This window comes from Anomalospiza imberbis, chromosome 10, assembly GCF_031753505.1.
Source record: "Anomalospiza imberbis isolate Cuckoo-Finch-1a 21T00152 chromosome 10, ASM3175350v1, whole genome shotgun sequence".
NCBI classification, from domain to species: domain Eukaryota; kingdom Metazoa; phylum Chordata; class Aves; order Passeriformes; family Viduidae; genus Anomalospiza; species Anomalospiza imberbis.
In genome coordinates this window covers 12,733,600-12,753,928 of record NC_089690.1, presented here as the reverse complement: position 1 = coordinate 12,753,928, position 20,329 = coordinate 12,733,600, and the positions used below count along the sequence as shown (strand labels likewise).

Sequence of the window (20,329 nt, the reverse complement as noted above, 5' to 3'; positions counted from 1 at the left end):
GACTGAAGGCTGGTACATGCAGCCCACCAAGGCAAGAGCAAAAATGTTCTCTATAAATCTTATCTGTGGCACAAGTAAACTCACTGTTAGAGCACAAAGACTGAAAGAAGGAAGTAATTATTGTTCTAATGTTTTCACAGCATTGAGGGTAGGGAATCATTCTTCCAGGCAATATGGGTTTGTCACTAAAACCCCCTAAGGCCTGTTCATTCTTTGTTGGGCATTTAGATGAATACAGAAAATGCTGATGATTCCTGCCCACACTGACCTTTAAGACAGCAGCTCTCAGTTATATTTTAAGTATGCATTAGAATTTCATTAAAGAATGTCCTTCCCTCCTCCAAACCAAGATATGGCAGTGTATAGTCTTCAAAGAAACATATCTTACAAACACACTAACCTAACAAGGTTGAATATCCCTTAAATACTGATGTTCTTCACCTGAATATGTTCTCAAACTTTTACTTTTTTTTTTTGGTCTGGTAAATACCAGGCCTAGGAATGAGATTCAAGTAATGTTATTCCCACTTATGAAAGTATGAGTAATACCCCCTGACAAAACATCAGACTATGATTAAGCCTCAAATAAAGTGTAAAAACACCCCTCATGTTAACAAAGCCCTGGTGCAATGCACTGCATTGACAAAAGAAGTGATCAAGCACAGTGCTGGCTAGTAAAACACATCTGACTAGCAGCATACCAGATAATCAGCCAGTGAGCTCAGCCATCCTGAAATCTCACTTCAAATAAGAGAGGAAGCTTTTTGGGGTTTTTGTCATCAAAAAATCTAAATAGCTCTGTCTACTGAAGGATTCGTGTTGGAGACCATATGCCCAACTTCGAACAACCCTACATTTATTCACCCACTATTTTCTCCCACTGTTTTCATTACAACAGGAAACTATGCCAAAGTTGTTCATGCAGAGGGTCCAGTTCCATGAGCAGCAGCCAAACTGAGCAAACAGTTTGATTCTGCTGCAGAGAGAATCACTGCTCTTCTCACCTTCCTAAAATGTTGAGCTGTTAAGTCTTACCATTTTACCTGCCTTTCCACAGGCATCTGAGTCACATCAGCTGCTCAACAGTTAACTCTCCATCCCAGCAGCTGTCTTGCAATGGCCTAGTGTTTGTCTGACTTTCCCATGAGCTGTTTTTACTCAATAGCCAGCAGAAAAGCATATAGAGTTCTAGCAGGTGCCTAGCAGGTGAGCAGTGAACAAAAAGGGGTAGAAGCATTCTCAGCAGCACCAGCTGCGTTTCACAGTCACTCATGCAGACATAGATTGAATTCTTTTCCCAAAGTAAGCAAGGTCAGCAAAGCAAAAGTGATCAGGAATGAATGCTTCACCACTCTGCTGCCATTCATACCTGGAAAATTACTTATGATCATCTATTTCAGCTCCTCTGAAATAAATCCACACAGTTCCAGGCAGGCAAATGGAGTTACAAAGATGCTTTGAAGGGGTCTTATTTGTAGGATTGATTTCAGAAAGTTATTCTCCTTTTTTACTACTGTTTTCAGTAACTGCATTCTAAAAATGTTCCACACCATGTTCTCAGAGTCAGTCCAACTCCCTGGTGCAGTAACAAAATGTAACCCATTTGTCATTTATTTCTAGTATTTATTAGCAGCTTTTTGATTTAAAGCAGAAGGAGAAATAAGTACAAACACACACAATAACACAAGAGCTTCATATAAAAATCATCAGCTTCATATAAACATCTTGGGTGCCTGGTATCCAGTTTCTTGGAGCACACAAAACTCCAGCAAATACCAACACCACTGATGCCAGCATGAATAACAACACAATCCTGTTAAATTCTGGGTTATCAATTAAACAACCCTGTATGCTTGCAGCCATAAAGAGACCAAGCAAACACAAGTAAACAAAGATTAACTTAGAAGATGCTCTGTATAAGAAGCAAACAGGACAGATTTATACCTTTGGTCTATATTCTATGTACATTTTGATGAGACTAGATAATCCACCTAAGGGAAAGCCAAAGAATACTACAGAGTAAGTGCCTCTGGCTCAGGAAGTTCTTGAGTCTTAAACTGCTCTTGGTTGGGAGAATGCCAAATAACATGTTAACAGAAAGAGAACTCCCTTAGAAAGAAGTTAAATGCAGAAAGCTTATTCCATCCTTGTAATCCATACACAGTAACAATGTAAACTTCTAATAATGATTTGTCTTAAGTTAGTCAAAGTTTTCTCCTACTTCCTCGTACAGCTTTTCAGCTTTTTTACAGATTTTGCATATCAGGTCCCTTCATCATTTCCTCCATCATCACTCTCTGCCACCTGCATCACTCTTGGTGTCATCAGTAATCACCTTGAAACATATTCATCTTCAAAACTCTGAGAAACCACTTTCAGTTCCATCCATAAAATCCAAAACACAGTATTTCCTAATTTCTTTAGCTACAACCCCTAAAATTAACCACCAGCTATCTCATGTTGCACTGGGTTTCTTTATTTGCCCTGTAGAGATTAGAAGCATGACCCTCTGCCTAAGATCATTCCATATATTAAAAACTTCAGACTTTTTAAAGGGCTGTTCACAACCACAAATACAGGCAGCTGGGACATTGTTTCTCCTGGCATGACCACCAGGTCAGTATTCTCAGCATGTATTCCTCACTGATTTTGTCAAATACCCTTTAAACCCAACATGGCAAACATTCCTCGCACACTTGGTCTCCTATTCCACATGAAAGCTGGCCAATCCTTTAGACTGCAGACAACCATCCTTGATTTTGACACTTCCCAACTATCTAGTAGGCAGCTGTTTCTTTGGCATTGCATTGTACATCAAGCTTAGAGGCAAGAGCAATATCATACCATCTGCAGATGCTGCCAACATTAGAGTTGCACCATTTTTTCACTTCCCAAAGCTTCTATGACTGATTCTGCACCCTCTTCTTCAACGCTGTAACCAGATGACATAGCAAAGGCAAATGATTACTCAACTGACTCACCAAGTAACTATGATTTATCCAATCAAATGTGTTTGGAAAGCAATTTGCTTTTTAGTGAGGACATGGAATGTTGGCAAAATGAAGTCCTTGGCCAAAACCCATTATGACACGTCATTCACATGTGCCAACTCGGAAGAGTTGTGTACTATTAAGTACTGTAAGTATTTCTTAAGCTTTCAGTGTAAAAATTGCCCATATAACTCATTTACATCTCATCAACAATTTTAAATTCCAAATTCTGTATTTTCTTCCTCCACTTAAGAAAACAAATTCCTTTGGGCCCACCAAGTAATTTCACCATCAAGTTTATACATAAAAGCTTAGCTTTTCACTATTTCTGTTTTCACACAATTGCCTCTCGCATTTCGTATCAACATTGAGATTTTCAGGTTTTATGCAGACAGTACATAATACAGAAGGCTAAAACTTGCATTGCAACCTCTCTTTATGTTTCTTCAAACACTTGTTAGACCTGGAATATAGGATCAAGTACAGTGGAAAACCACCAAGATGGTCACTTGGCTGAAGCACAATGAAGAAAGGTTCAGGGAACTGGGCTTGTTCATCCAGAGAAAGGCCCCGGGCAGGAGCTGGTAACAGCCTTCTCATGTCTCAGAGGAGACACTATGAAAACAAAACTGGGCCCTTGTTGTGAACAGCAGGAAAACAAAACCAAATCAAAGCCCTGAGTGACCTGGTCTAAGTTGATGCTACCCCTTCTTTAAGCAAATGGTTGGACAAGATCACTTTCAGTGCAAATTCAATTAATGCACAATTCATTTAAGCTGAGGCAAATTCCAAAAACTGACTATAACAACAGTGGGACTCTGAACTGCAGTGAAAGGCACAGCTAAGTGAGGAAAGCTGCAGCAATCACACAAACTCAGTGTCACCTTCCTCACTTGAGCCACACCAGCTCTAACTGTGCTCCTGTGGTCAGGCTCCTTGCAGCCACATCATCAGAGCTCAGACCCAGAATTTATGAGGTCTCATGGCTGAAATTTTACAATTTAGGAAAAAACCCTTCACCTTTCTCCCTTAGTAACAGGTTGATGCATTATACTTTTCTCCTCTCCTGAAATACTGGAGTTTGGTTACTGTCAGAAACAAGGACTGCACCACACTGATACTGCACTGGAGCAGTCCAAGAAGGATGCTTCTTAGTATTTTGAAATAGAAATGGTACAAAGCAATTGTTTTTTCAGTTATCAGGCTAGATATATTATTTAAAGCTATTCTAGATCACTGTCATTTTAAATTCAACTCCTTTACTGGAAGTATACTATGGAACAAAGTTAAGAATGACTGCTAAAAATTGCTTTTCTGGAAGAATCAACAACTTTTCATATTCTGTATTTTTAAGTGCCATGAACTCATTTAAAACTGTGACTTAAATAAAAATCATTACTGTAAGCTCAGCCCACGTGCCTGCTCTTAATAGTATCCATGGTTGCAGTGATGCAAATTTGCCTACCTACATCAAGCCAATGTGCCCACATAAGGAGGAAAAAATACTGTATTAATCAGTACTCTTTGCACTAGATTTGGGCAAAGTAAACCAGTTAGAACCTTTGAAGACAGGACAGAAATTAGTTTAACAACGTGTTCACCTATTGTGACTAGATCTGAATTCTGAACTAAGCAAAACAGAAATATCAAAGATTAAATTACAAAAGACTTCTGAAATCCACTAGAAAATTCATTGCACTGGCCAAATTCTTCTCCTCCCTACTCAGAAATGAGTAACAAAGAATTGTTTCAAATATGCCTCCACTCAAGGTAGAGAAAGGGGAAACATTTAACATTTTTACTAATCCTATCATACATTACATTAATGCTGATTTCAAAATTGCCTCACGTGCATTGATTTTTCTTGAGATTTGAAATACAGGTTTATGCACAAAACCAAGGAATATACTTTTCATTAGACCACAACTTCCAAGTAATTAGATACACACAGGTACAGAGGGAAGCACACAGCTCCTTTCTAAGCCCCACTTTAAATAAACAGCTTTAGTTGAAGCTACAAGGTCGTACAGCTGCATTTAGTTAAATGAGGCCAAAACTTCACAAGAAGCAGGCAGGAAAGATGAAATGCTGATAACTCCAGGTGGAAATGCACCACCGGTGTAACCCATGTAAGTCTGTGCTGTGCAGAGATGATTTCTCCCTCTCCTGTGCAACATTTCTGTGAGCAGTCTTACTTTCTTAGCAGCACAGAGCTAGGCTAATCATACTAGAAAACAACTCTTTTTTTCACAGAATGTTTTCTGTTGGCTTAATTTTCCATATAAATTGTCTTTCTGTTCTTAGACAAGCAGATATGTGAAGCTGAACAAATGCACAAAATAAAACTAAAGATATGCACTTTAGTTATAAAAATGACAGCTCTGCCTTTTCTAAAATAAGTACAGTAAAATTAAGGTGCATATATCAATATAACTGAAATGAAGCAATCAATATCCAATCCCAATCTCTCTGTACAAAAGAGAATATTCTAAAATAAATAAAGCTGAAGTGCCACAAATTAATATCACTCAGACATGATTTTAAAGGGTATATTTAACTTCCAAAAGAACTGTGACAGTTCAGACAGCAGAAAGACTCCTTTGCTAGTGAGAGACAAGATAATTTCATTCATTCCAGTCAGCCTTTGCTTCCTTGTGACAAAAAACCTGGAAAGCATCTTTTCTTTTATAAAAGCTATCACTAAATTCATCTAATATTCTTAAAGATGTTCAATTTTATTCTACTTCTTGAGAAGGAGAAGTTTGTATAAGCAAGTTTTAAGGTTTCAAATTATCCAGAAGAATGCTAGAAGTTACATCAGTCTGTCAAAAAAAAAAATAAACTAGCAACTGTCTCAACATCCAGGGAAAGGGGAGCAATACAGAACAATTTTACTACTTGAAAGAAAATAAAAGCCTCCAAAAAACCAAACTAACCAAGCCCATATTTCACAAGCACAGTATTAATATATTACGTTTATGCATCAGATTTTATCTTTAGTAGTTACAAGTGGACTGCATTAAAAACAAACTTACATAAAACTTTATCCTACTACAGAAGTAATGACTCTAAGTTATCTGGGTGTCTTCATCTTAAAGCAGCAAGATGTCAAAATAATAAAGCATCTTGAAATATATCCATCCCTAACACGGCTTGCCAGACTCATCTTCTTCTCTTTGATGATTATTTTAAACATGTCCTGATAAAGGTTATGTAAAACATCATTTGGAATTTCTTATTCTGGAATAAAAAGCAAACTACTACATTTCAAGAGAGTGAATTTTTACAAAGGAGTGCCTCACTGCAGAATGAGGAGAAAAAATCATTCTACTACACTTTTCAATATGTGCATAATTGGCTCTTCAAAGCATTAACATCTATGATTGTTCTTAGCAACAACCATGGAATTTATTTTGACGATCTGTGCAGTTTAAAGTTTAAAAAAGATCAACACAAGAAAACCATCAAGGCATTTTCATTACAGGTAGCAAACACTGGAAGAAAGATTCAGTAAGAACTTCCGAGATTGTAGGCATTAATCAAAAGCTTTATCATCTTACCTTTGTTGTTACAATGCATAAGCAATCCATCGTTTCAGCATAGCAGGTATATATCCAAACATTTAAAAGGTTTATTTTCAGTCACAGCTAAACACCATCTCAACAGAATGAGAAAAAGCACACTTATTTAATAGTCAAAACAGTTGAGTGAGTGCCAGGTTTCCCTTTGGATTCATTCAGAGGTAGAAATACCGTGGAGAAAAAGCAGCAGGCTAAAATATAAATGCTTTAAGTTTCATGAAGAATTCTTAACCTGTTTTGGTTATCTGTATCTGAAAATCTTAAATGTATCCTTGCAAATATTCTACAAAAGATGTCAAATCCTGTTCCATACCAGTTAAGTACCTCTTCGTATTCTATTTCATATACTCCTCTGTCAGGATTACCTAACACATGAGCATCACAGGGAATCATTTGATGAAATGCAATACAAAATTATTTTACAGCAAAAAAATCTCAATTCAGCTTTTCTTAGCTGGCTAGAATTTCTAAAATGAAGCGTTTGTTCAAAAATAGTTTTGGTTGCAAACAAGTATTTCTCCTCTAACGTCATTTCAGCATTTGCAGACTGCAAAATAACTGATTTCCTAAGCAGTAATGAATGGAATATTCCATGTAGATCAGGGAGAGAAGAAAGTGGCAAGGAAAGAGTAATGCATATTGCAAGAGAAATGCTATTTTGAGCCTTGAATTAACCTAGAATTTCATTTCCTTTTGTAAGGATGTAATGCAGTGACAAGGCAAAGTTTGAATGTGCAGGCATTGTCTTCTCAGCCTAATTAGCACAGCTGGGAAAAGTCTTACTCTTGGGCAAAAAACAACCTCCTGTGTACTCTGAAACACTAACCTGACAGTTCCATACATTGGTAAGAACCTTATTACGTTAATTTCCCACAAGAAGCATTGAAAGCAGCTTGTAAACTCAGTTCCCACTATCTTGTCCTATTAGGTCCCCCACTTAACACCTTTGCTGCATACACAATTAAGTATATTTAAAAAATTCTAGGAGTAATTTCAAACTATTAAATCTCATCTGTATAATTTTGCTTTTACCCCAAGATGTACAACTGTCTGTATTTTGCACCAAAACAACTCTAGAATATACTGTGTATCTAGAGCACTCCCTTTAAACTATCTGCAACTTTGCTCCCAGCTCTTCCATATATACCGGGAGAAGTGGTGGGGTGTGGGGGACTACTGGAGGGGAAGGGGGTATATAAGGAAACTAGCCTTTCCAAAATCACATATTTTATTTTATGGGCAGGTGATATCTTTATAGGACAAACTTGAATGGAATTTTAAGATAAATCTTATACCATTCAACCACTAAGATGATGATTTTTACTTTGTATGTCCAAGACAAGCCAGAGATATTTTTCATTTTTGCATTGTCTATAAAATCTGTGAATTTCTGCTGTGACCACCTAGGTGAAGTTCTCACTGCTACAAAGCATCAGTGGGAAAAATATGCATCTTTCAGACTGCTGAAACTGGCTGAACCCAGACAGAAAGCTAAAAGTTCTAACTTCAAAAAACAAAAAAAAAGAACAAATTAGGCTGATGAAACATTCCTGTGTCAGAAAAGGGAGGGAGGGATTACCTTCATAGCTGAATGCACAAAAGGCATCTCACAAAGAAATTCCTGCATTTCCCAAGTACTCTTTTGGGAAGACTGTACGGTTCAGAGACATTAAACAAAGTACAAGTATCCAAAAAGTTATGGAAAACTAAGGAAATGCATTTTTATGTAACTTGGCACATGTCCAGTGTCTAGGTCAGAAACATCTTCAATGACTAATACAAGACATGCACTCACTCCAAATGTACACTTCTTGCACAAACACCTCTAGGAACCCCAATAGCACTTGGAAACTTGGCTTGTCCCTCATGCTCTGTCCATGAAGGGCAAAAGATTAACAATCCTGCTCATCACTGAAATTTCTCTCAGCCACCTTCGTACAAGATCAAGCTTCTGTAGATTAATCTTGGCTACAATTAGCTTATGTTGAGAATCAATCACTTTTATTTTCAATTTTTTGTTCTCTTGCCTTCTTTGGGATACTTTTAGAACTAAGGGTCATTATCGAATCATTTTTCTCCTCTTCCACTTGCCACCACCCTTCCAAGAGCCAAGACCCATTAGTCCTGTCACAGCAAGCACTTCCTTCAAGCTCCAATGCAGACTATGAGATGTACAAGAGCCCTATCCAGAGAGGTGAGGAAAAGGCATTTCTTTGCTGAGGATTTGTGATCAAGCTGCTCATCATGAACAGACACCCCAAACACTTTAAGTCTTCTCATAACAAGTGTGTTTGAAATGCAGCAACGTATGTACTGCACAAATCAGAGCAGGATGCACAACCAAGGTACATTCGAGCCCTTTACCAAGCACTGCACCACTATGATGGATTAAAAGTCCTTCTGGTAACTGTACATGGTTCTCTCAAGACCCATCTTCAGCTAACAATGTCCACACACAGGGGAAAAAATTCCATACCAGTAGACCAAAAGATTTTGTGGCAAACAGTAATACACATTTTCATAAATATAGTGTACAGAGAGACAAGCACTCAAAGATAAGAGCACTATGCATTAAAAAAGTATTTCCTAGCCCAAAAGCAATTTCTGCAGCCTTTTCACTAGAAATACTGTATATAGAAGAAATTAATGTTAAAAAAATATTGACCAAGACTCAAACATTCAGGAGGTTTAGCATTTTCATAAGGAAAAAAATACAGCTTTTTGAAAACAAATCATAAAACTCCTTGAATGAGCAAGTATGTGTAAATTATGGAGATCAGAAGAAAGTTTTTCTAAATGAGATATAGGTAAAAAATCCAGAAGTAAAGCTACTGTAATTAAACAATTTCATAAAATAACTTAGAACTGTCTTTCCTTTAAATTGTATTTTGAGAAGGAACAGAAAGATATTAAAGAACACATCAAAACTTGAATCATAATCATGAAATGCGTGAAAAGTCATCCTTTCACACACTGAAGAGTAAGACATTTTCACACAGTGCTGTTAGTCATTAAAATAACTATGAATCTACTGAATTTGTGAGAAACATTGTGATTTCTTCAATGTCATTCATTTGTATTAAAAATAAATCTTTCTGCCCTGTCAGCTCCAAGTGATCTCAGTAACAACCAGTAACAACTACTCTATACAGCTTGGCCAGAGGCAAAAATGCATTTCCATTCACCACTATTTGTGATATTAACATTAAAAAAACAAAGGATGATTCTCTTTCTCACACAAAAGTAAGAGATGGGTTTTTCTTTCCTTTAATTACTTATGAATTCTTTCAGGTTATGTTTGGCAGTCACTTTTTGTACCTTCACAGGCTTATTCTTTTTCCAGTGTGGCAGATTCTATCTACAAAGCCACCAGATAACTAAATAAAGGAAAATCCACGCACAGATAAACTATGCATAGAAATAAATCATGCAAATGAGAACAATGCTTTGGAAAATACTGCTTTTGCAGATGAATAATTTCTTCATCTATCCACAAATCTAAAAGTGCATGTGGTTATTTAAATGCTAATTTGCTCTTGGATTCTATGAGAAAAGCCACACAACACAGAGCTGTCACAGGTGTAACCAGAGAAGCAGGCTCAGCTCAGCCTCGCAAGGGAATGTCAAATGCCCAACCTCAGCATATTTGAGGAGACATATCAAAGACTCAGTAAAGATCAAGCACTATCATATCTGCAAGCATTTTCTCAGCTACTGTAGTAAAGAAAGCACTAAAGAATAAGATGTCATAATTTATATAGCTACCTTTGAATCTGGCTGCAAGATGTAATTATTAAAAGTTTATAAAAAAAATTGGATTTTTTAAAAAGTGAATTTGTAAGTTCTCTATTTACTTCTAAATTGAGAAATTTAGAAACAGCAGAGTTTTACTGCTTGTGTATACATCCTGAACTGAGCATCTGGATTTCGTTTATTTGCTTTTGAATTCACTTTGATCAGAAGCCTGCCCCTGGAAGACCTTTTCAGCTTTGGTTCAAGACTTACATTCTTTTCCTTGTACAAACAGCCTGGATTTCAAGATTTGAAGGCAAAATATATAGCAAGCCAAATACCATTTCCTCACTGTAAAGTTAACACAGAGAAAGCAATGAAGCTCCTGAGTAGCCCAGGACTATCCTAGCTGCTGAAATAAAACAAGCACATTATGTGTGCAGAGAAGGAGTTGATATAAATAATGGGCAATACACACATACAGATACAGGCATAAAGGACCAGTACAATAACAAGGAGCACAACAATCAGACATAGTATATCATCAAGCTAACCAATACTGAATCTTTGTAAATATTCAGGCAAAGAAGGTATTTGAACATAGTACAACAGGTCAGAGATTTTCACTGGAACAGCTTGTTAATACAACAGGTAAGAATAACTTTGTAAGGGGAAGGTGAAGATATTGGAGTTAAAATTCAGAAACAGAAAAATAAAACTAGAGCATCCTGCACTTTAATAATGTACTCTACATATGCATGTATCTCCTCACAAGACTTTCACTAAGATCCTGACTAACTGCTCAAGGTACCATTGCATTCTGAATACAAACTGCTACTGATTAAACACAGATTTTTTCATTGCACGAGGAACCAGACATACAAAATTCATTCCTCCAGACTACACCTGCTTATCCTATTAAGAAGTTATACAAAACTATCACAATTTTAAAAAGTTTATGAAGACATTACTGTTTGTAAACAAAGACAACTCCCATATTGGAGGTGAAAATGAGGTTAGTTTAACTTTATCCCTTTTCAAAATATTCACATTGACAGATTCTGAGCAAAGTGAACACAAGCCTGCAGCAGGCCTTAACAGCAAAGGAGGTGAACAGGAGCTGCATTAACAGAAACACAGCCAGTAGTAACATATAACTATTATTCCCCTTAGCTTGGCACTTCAAGTAGGGCATCTAGAACACTGCATTCCATTTTGAGGTCTCAATACAAGGATTTTGATAACCTGGAGCAAGCTCTGCAGAGGGCCATTAGATGGTGAGAGAGTTTTCAGAAGCCTTGACCCTTAAAGAGAGGGTGAGGGTACAGGGCTTGCTTAAGCTTGGATAAAGAGTTCAGAACCTAAAAGCAGCCCTCCAGTACCTACACTGGGGTTAGCCAGAAGACAAAGCCAAGTCCATGTTGCATGATGGAAAAGCCCTAGAAACTACAAATAAATTGAAGTAAATTTCAATCAAAAATGGGGTGAAGTTTTTTCACCATCAGGATAGTCAAGCATTGGAACAGACTGACCAGAAAAGTTTTGCATTTCCAGTTCTTGAGATTTTCAAGACTTAGCTGGTCAAAATCCTTCACACCTCATAGGTGATACTGAGCTATTTTGTAATTGCAAGATGTTTAGCGAGTCTCCTTTCCACTCTGCCTTGGCATCAAATTTTAGCTGAAATTGCAGACCTGTCAGCTGTTTCCTTATTTCCTCTTTTGCTTTCTTTGTATGAAAAATGAATTTGGCAAAAGGCCCTAGAAGAGAATGAGCTAGGCAGTTTCTCCATGCCAGACACTAAACACATAGGCACGTGCAGATCGATGGGACAACCACAGATCAGACCAAAGTCCTTCAGACACCATTACCCACTAAATACAAAGGTGTCCTCATGCAACTGTGAGACCCTCCAGATTGAGTTCCGTGTCCTAAAGCAAAAAATTTCCTTTGAGACATTGTTCAGTGGGTTTTTTCCAACATCTAAAATCAAATTATTTTGGCTACTTTTAAATTCAAGCTAAACAGCAAAGATCTTAACTTCTCTGGTTTAAAACAATTAAAATACTAAGAAAAATCCTACGGATTGAAAGATAAAAAACAATGCCACGAGACTATTCCCTTAGCATACATAGGCTACTCCATTAGGTCATAGATGTCCCCCCCGTGCCTGTCAAACAGCAGTGTCCCGCCTACAGATGGCAGCACAGATCGCAGCCAGCGGCTCTGCTCTCGCACAGCGCCGACATCCCCTTTCGCATTTGCTCGCTTTGCCAGGCACACTTGAGCCCAGTATTTAATGTACACAAGGAAAGGGATGAACCATTCGTTCTTTTCAGATCGCATACATTTGGTTTTTTAAACTAGTTTCTAGTACTGAAAGGATTAACATTCCTTTCCTGCTTTATCACTCTTTTTTTTTTCACCCATCATTTTGTACTGGAGATTGAAACTAATAAAACTGTTAAATAACGTTCCAAGAAATATAGAGCATGGAAAAGAAAACAGATTGCTGTGAGCAGGAAAACTTGCAATCTGTAGTTCCAACTTTCTCTAATACACAACCTATGGGGATTTCAAACTCCAGTCTTTGGATCAGGAGCAGGAAGGAAAAAACAGAAGTAGGCTACGTGCCATGAGAAGTCCTCAGGCAACCTAAGCTTGTATACCACTATTCTATGTATATACACAAGCACACATTGCTAAAAAGTCATTCTCAAAGTCAGCTGTGTAGAAAGTTCTTGTAATTCAATCCTTAATCTCTTTAGGGGGGCATTATATTCCCACTCTCAAGCAACTCACATATACCACTGACGTGTCAGCTGGAAGAATATTCATTTGGCCCACAGTAACTACAGCAAAAAAAATATCAGCAAGATAAAAGAAAAAGGGTTGAAATACATTCCTTCAAAGGCTAACAATGTCCGAGCAAGAAAAAAGCCATTCCATTCGTATCACCTGCGGGCTCACCAGCCTAGCAAGACACAGAATAGAGTTAAAATAATCTCAAAGTGCATACAATCTGCCTGTGTCTGGTTAATGATCTAATGCTGAACTGGACAGCAGCCTTGAAAGTCTGAAAAGTGAGAATTTATTTTTTAAAAGCTAGCTATGAACAAAATCAGATATACTAAGCCCAAGTCCCCCTCAGTCTCCTGTAAATTTCAGCAAGCAAAACAAATCACTCGATTAAACACATGCTGTATTGGAATTATAATGCCCTCGGGTTTATTAAAGCCAAATAATAAATCAATTTTAAAAAATATCCTAAGTAGCTTAAAAAAGCATTACTGAAACCAAAATGCATTAAGCATTAAAACATAAATTTTCACATAACATACATAGCAAGTATGTGCAATATAAACTGTGAATACATGAGAATTTCTCCTTGTAATTTTAAATAAATTTTAAAATATTGAGTGAAAAGTATTGCCTAGCAGGTATATAAAGGAAAAAGAACAGTCATTGAAGAAGAAAGAATTAAGGTCGATAAAAACGTACATAAGTTTACATAACAATTTTCGTATTTATTTGAAAGCTAAACTAAGACATTCAGATATACTAGAAGAACAAAAATGAAATCAATGCCAAACTACCATTTTTCAAATTTGTTCACCTTCCAACTCAACATGGAAACAGTATTCTAACTAATGAAATACAAGGTAGCATTTAGTGTGAGTGACAGAGACTGGGAGAAAAGCTTGCTTTCAGTTTCACATGAAGTGGAATCAGCATCAATATTTGCAGCTATGTTTTTAAATACTAGAAGTAAATCTAAAACCTGACCTTCATATACTGAAGGTCAAACAACTGTGATTTTCACATTATACTCAAGACAAAAAATATGCAGGAAGACAGGTGACTTTGTCATAAATGTTCAAGTCCAGGCCACTTGGAAAAATAAAGTAATCCACACCATATCAGGTTCTGTTAGGTATCACCAGCATGGCCACCAGACTGGACGGGAGAAGAAAACAGTGCAGCTGAGAACAGACACTCACATCTCTGGTGAGCTTTCCCAAATCAAGCTATTCTTCCTTTCAGTGCATTAGTGACCTTGCCATGAGAATGTGCCTGGTGTCATTGGTGCAGTGTCAAGGACAAGGCCTAGTGCTCCTGGCAGTTCAATGCACATGAGAAAAAAAACTAAAGATGCAGCTTTGTAATTAAGTTACACCTTCATCTACAACACAGAAAGATCCAAGGACAACAGGCACTTGTATAGGGCTGGAAACAGTTTCTGCAGGGGGCTGGGAGTGAATAATCACAAAGCCTGGATTTAATATCACACACTATTCCCCACTTCAGAACTCTGTTTCTCCTGCAGGGGAAGCAGAAAACATCCTACAGTGGCAACATCATAAGACAAAACTCAGAGCAGCAAATATGTGCTTCAAGCCCAGTCTGTTAGAATTTGGAGTATATTTACTAACAACAAAATGTTTTGGTAGGGACATGAATCCTCAATTACATTACACTGTTCCTAGGTGCATTACAGGGATGAAAAAAATCCCCAAAACATTTAAGCCCTTTAAGACCATAATGCTGCCTCAAAAGACTTTCAAAAAGGGAGACTGGCCATGTACTATGCTATTCTGGTGCTCAGGAAAATATTTAAAATGCTTTTGTAAGTCTATTTCCATAGTGTAAGTCTAGCACATCTTGAATAAGATCAAAATATTATCTTTTTCACATTTTATAAATACAGGAAACTTTTCTTTCCCAATTAAGTGTTCAATTCCTTCAAGCAGCACCAAACCTTGCCCATCTTCATTTCTTTCCAGGCTTTAGATCCTCCATGCCAATTTCTTCTAAGCACTGAAATTAAACATCTTTTTCACACCATGGTACCTCAAATTTGGCAGTATCTCCAGCAAAGCCTTATGTAGACCAAGTAGAACAGAAGAGTTTTACACCATACTTATGCCAATAATGTGTTCTTTTAATCTATTAACATGCCATGGTTGACTCACCTTAAGACTCTGAAATTACCCAGACCTTTTCTGAGAAACCAATTGTTAACTATTTAACTTCCATTAGTTTAGCAAAAATGTAAAACATTAATTACTTCAACTTCCCATGGCTTCATTCTAGTCTTAGCTGGTGAAGCAGCAACATAAAGTTCTCTTCCCATGGTTCAATTTCTAATTTAATCAGAATGTTTTCATTAATACCCCAAACTAGGATGCATTTTTTGAAAAACTTTAACTGATACATTATCTCAAAAGATAAATAAGAGGTTTTGACCTCTTAAACCATGCCAAAAGCTCTACTCAAGTCAGAATTTATCATATTTATGGTTTCTTCCTACCAGAAGACTTATTACCACAGTAGAAAAATTGCTTGACAAAACTGCCATTAATAACTATGACAGCTATTATTTGGCTCATTTACGACTTTCAAGGAGCTACCAAAAAACTGTAGAATCATTCCCTATACCAGTTAATCCTAAATCCCCCTCTCTTGCCTTACTCTTTTGTATTCTGTTTTGCCATTTTCAGGAACTTAATCCATCCACCACGACTAAGAGCAACTGCAATTACTCTCAATTTGCCTCATTACATGCCCTGTACATGCAAACATGGAATAAATTAGAACCAGCTTATTTCAAAACAGCTCAGTAGACAACATAAGCTTTGCCTCTCCTTGCCTACCCTCCTGTTTACAGCTCCTTTTTGTTCCCACTTCTAAGAGATGCCATTCCCACATTACCTGCAGGAAGGGATATTCCACAGCTCTAAGCCTTAGATTTAGATGATGGCATACAGGCAAATATCACAATGGCCTTTTCCATGCTATTTCTCATATACCCTAGCATTACCCCATTTCCTCCAAACATGATAATTCATTCAGGTGACTGTGGTGACAGTGGCCTTCTCTATGCAATTTCAGGTAATAGATTCCACAGAAACATACAATTTAAATTTTAATAATAATCTTGTGTTACCAAGATTCACAAAAAATCAAAGAAAATAATCTATTCCACATTGCAAGTCCAACTAGAATTTTAATTCCTCAGTGTTCAATTACTAACAAACCTGAAAAATACAATATGCCTAGGCTACTGAGTTTTCTCATGTAAAGATATTTAAATGGCTGTTCTTTGCAATATATAATTCATGCCCCTGGCTTGGCTGACCTTTTATCCACTGGTCATTTTTTACTTTCCAAAAGAATACAAGTTTTGGATTTCATCTACTGTTTCCTTTAAAGCATTTCTGATATATTTCATATTAGCTTCAATATGACAGATTTGAAAAAAGCTAGAATGAGCACAAGCATTTTTTTAACTGTACAAGCTCATTAGCACATCACACACTTATGATTGCAGCTAAGTGAACCTTCTTCCACAGTCCCAACAGCCCCTGATAAAGGCTCACTCATAAAGGCATCCCAGCCGCTTTATCTTGCTGAGCAGTACAAGTTCCCAAGCTTCCCTACAAGCTGCAGCTCCAGTCCTTCAGCTGATCTCTCCCAGTGCTCCTCCTGAGCTCTACAATCATTTCATGAAAATGGATCAGCAAAGCACATTGCCTTCAGTTACTGAGAAATTCACACACTTTTCTAGTGCTGTCAGTTTCCAGGGCACACTTCAAACTAGGTTCACCTCTTTGGGGACAAATAATAGCTGTGATGTGAAAATATTCAAGGAACATTTTAAGTTGAACCTGAGCAGGGAGAATTTGTTTTAGTGAAAAATGGACATCAATGTGCATTTTCCTGATCATTTTTCTCACCACTCACTAGTGACAACTGGCTGCATATAGTTTTCAAAAACAAGTCCTTCCAGAGCATAGATAAAGAAGTAACAGAATTTCTTATGATCAGACTAAAAAGATTACTAATCAGAAAGACACAGCCTCAGATTTCCCAAATAATTAATGAAGTAATGACTCAAGAGTCACAAGTATGGATGAGTATAAGCATACTAAACCTGTCAGCGAGGTTCCAAAATCAAAGCATAAATCCAATGTAATGGTCACTTAATGGTACATTTGACAAACGAGTTTATAAATTTTTGACTAAGCAAAATGCATACATGTTATTAAACATTTCAATCATTAAATCCCCTATGACTATTGATCTTAATAATGTACATTTTCTTTGAAAATTAATATTTTATAAAATAAAGGAAACTTAGAGAACAATGTTGAACTAATAGTCTCAAGAAGAAAATAAGATTTCTATCTCATACCTCTACACTGGGGCTAAGGCTGCTCGGCAATGTTTCTGATGTCACTGTTGTGCTTGGAAGGCTGGAGAAGTCCCAGGTATTCACAGGCTGTATTGGTTCAGATGGCTGAGAGTGATCAATGCATTTTGGATTGTCCAATAAGGTCACTTCATAAAATTCTTGAATATCTAAACATGTAAAAAAAAATAGTTGTTAGGCTTGATAGTTACTCTAACATTCTGATTTTAACGACATCTTCCTCCTGCAAAACAAATGAGATATGGCTTCATCTGTCGTGGGTAAATTCACAGGGATCACCACGATCACATGAACCTCCCCCACCGCACACACAGCTCGTCTCTGTCCCACTCACTCTGGGCTTCTGCCACCGACCCCAGGAGCACAAGCTGCAGCAGGAACAGCAGAAGCACATGAAATAACATGAGCAGCAGAAGCACATGAAATAACTGCAGCAGAATAGTGGAAGGGACGTGTGTCTGTTTCAAGTTCTGGTATACATAATTTCAACTAATGTAGCCTTTGGTTAGCTGAAATCTACTGTTCAAGGGCAATATTAGAAGGTCTATTTTGTACACGTTTCAATTAAATGACTACAGAAATAGAAGTATACTGATGAAAACAGCAAGAGAGAGAGAAAAGCTGCAAGAAGTTAGGAAAGGGAAAATTGATGAGGATAGGTCATCTGCTTTTTCAATCTAAGTACCAGAAATAGGATGAAACTTAACAGTATGAATTACAAGTCATAGTTATGAACTAATTAACAGCTTTTTCTATAACCCTGAAGACTCAGATGGAAACTTCTGGGAAACAAAAGTTTGGCTGTATTACATTATTTATTGACATCCTACTCATTCCATGAAGCATCAATAAAAATAAGACACTATAAAGCAGCACCAAAGGTGTTCCTATAAAGTATAGGTGTATCAAACTTGCTACCACAACTGCAATCACATCCATAAACACACATTTTTAAAAAAATCAGAAAAGGTATAGGCTAAGGGAAGAGCAAACACATGAAGAAGTCCTGTAAAGCTTTTAGTCTCTTAATCAAAGCAAAAATCTGCTAAACAGATTTGCAAACTCTTGATTTTTAATTGCACCAACTTCATAGAAGATAAACATACAAGCAGAGTAAGCCAAAGGAAATAAGACCCGGCCAAGAGTATGGAGTCTAAGCTGCAGTTCTGTAGCTTTCCAGCAACAGCCCAGAGTCAGTAACAGAGACACAATAACCAATTCCTTTATAGAGCCACCCCACAAAAGAAAGACCACACAACTAAAAGTTGTGACTACTGTTGCTGGCATTCCAGTCTTCTGTGTTCTTACAGACATTGTACTTCTGCTCTCTACCAGTTCAGAAAATTGAAATTCTCAAATTCCATTTGTATCTTTCCTTTGAGCAAGAGTCAAATTCCTCCCAACAGCTTACATTAATTTTTAAAGTTATACTAGCTATTAGTGCTGCTGATTGGAAGAAAGAGCCATGAGGGTTGCAGAAGACGTTAAGTGACCTAGATATACAGGAGCAAAGCAGCCTAAGAGATACAAATTGCCTTTAAATCTATCTTTCACATTAGCTCCCTCAGTTGCAAATTTGTCTCATAGCTGCATTAACATCAATACATCAATCAAGCACACCCAGTAAAGATTTTTTTTCCCCCCTGACAGAGAGTACTTTGTGTATTAAAATAGGCAGTGGTTTAAGTTGATTCTATAGCTGCAATCCACAGCAACCAAGCCAGAAAGATCGCTACATTATTTATGGGAAGGGGTTATTTGTGCAACTGTTTTGCAACAGAAATCTAGGACACTGATTTTCAATTCTGCTACTATTCTTTTAAGTCCCTGCCAGAGGAGGTGGCCGTTTATTCCTCTTGCACAACTCTTATTTCAAAAAGCACAGCATTTCCCATACCTCACCTCCACTTCTCCACTGAGGACACCGCAATAGACTTGCTATTGAAAGATGGCAAGACATAATATGCACCACTTAATGAGGGGATTAGTTTATGTTTATCTTGGAGTTGCTCCAAATCCACAAAGTTTCTAGAAACTTGGTGTCTATATGATAATATCTACCTTCTAAAAAAAAAAGTTTCCATTTTTACTATTCAGAATGCAAACATTAAGTATGTACAAGTATAGGCAAGTCACCTATGAACCCTAAACACATTAGGTCCGCAAGAATAAAAGCTGATGACTGCACTTTTATAAAGCCAGAAACCTAGACCATACTAAATTAAACCTAAAAATCCCTTCTTATTGTCTACAGCTATATATCAGTTCACAAAAATATTTCAACACACTTGAATATGTACTGAACACATTACTGATGTGTCAATGCATTAGCATATCAAAAGTCCTAACATTTTTCTAATTATTACAAATAGCAGGTAGTAAAATACTAAGTTTTAGTTGTATTTATGGTCAGAGTCCCTCTTCAAGCTAGGATGTGCTATTTTTATATTACAGCATTTTTCTCCCATATTAATTCCAAGAGAGATTATATCTCAAACTAAGTTAGAGAAAGCTGACTCAAGCCAGGTATCACACAACACTAACAGGAAACACAGATGGGAACATTTAGAAACTAGAGGGGAATATTAAAAGAACAGCTGAAACTTGAAAAATAGGAGCCCAGAGTTTTAAGAATCCAAAGTGACAAAAAGTGATGAATGGTAGGCAACAGAGAAAGCCATCCTGGAATTTGGACTGCCTACAAGTAAAACCACATTAAATAGCCAAATCAGAAATATGTTTGATGACAGCACAAAGAATAAAAGCCTATACAAAGCAAGTGACAGACCACCAGTTCTGCAATGGAGGACTCC

General features: G+C 37.1%; 1 protein-coding gene across 15 annotated transcripts in view; it reads right to left on the bottom strand.

Moving 5' to 3' along the window:
* The window catches only part of DLG1 (discs large MAGUK scaffold protein 1), a 144,900-nt gene that overhangs the window by 112,460 nt on the left and 12,111 nt on the right, over positions 1-20,329 (bottom strand). For 14 of the 15 annotated variants that reach the window (XM_068200744.1, XM_068200728.1, XM_068200727.1 and 11 more), the window contains exon 3: positions 17,499-17,665. In XM_068200744.1, coding sequence (XP_068056845.1) covers positions 17,499-17,665 — 167 coding nt within the window. Of the gene's footprint in view, positions 1-6,550; positions 7,104-17,498; positions 17,666-20,329 lie in introns of those variants that run through there. The other variant, XM_068200739.1, reaches the window with a different exon arrangement.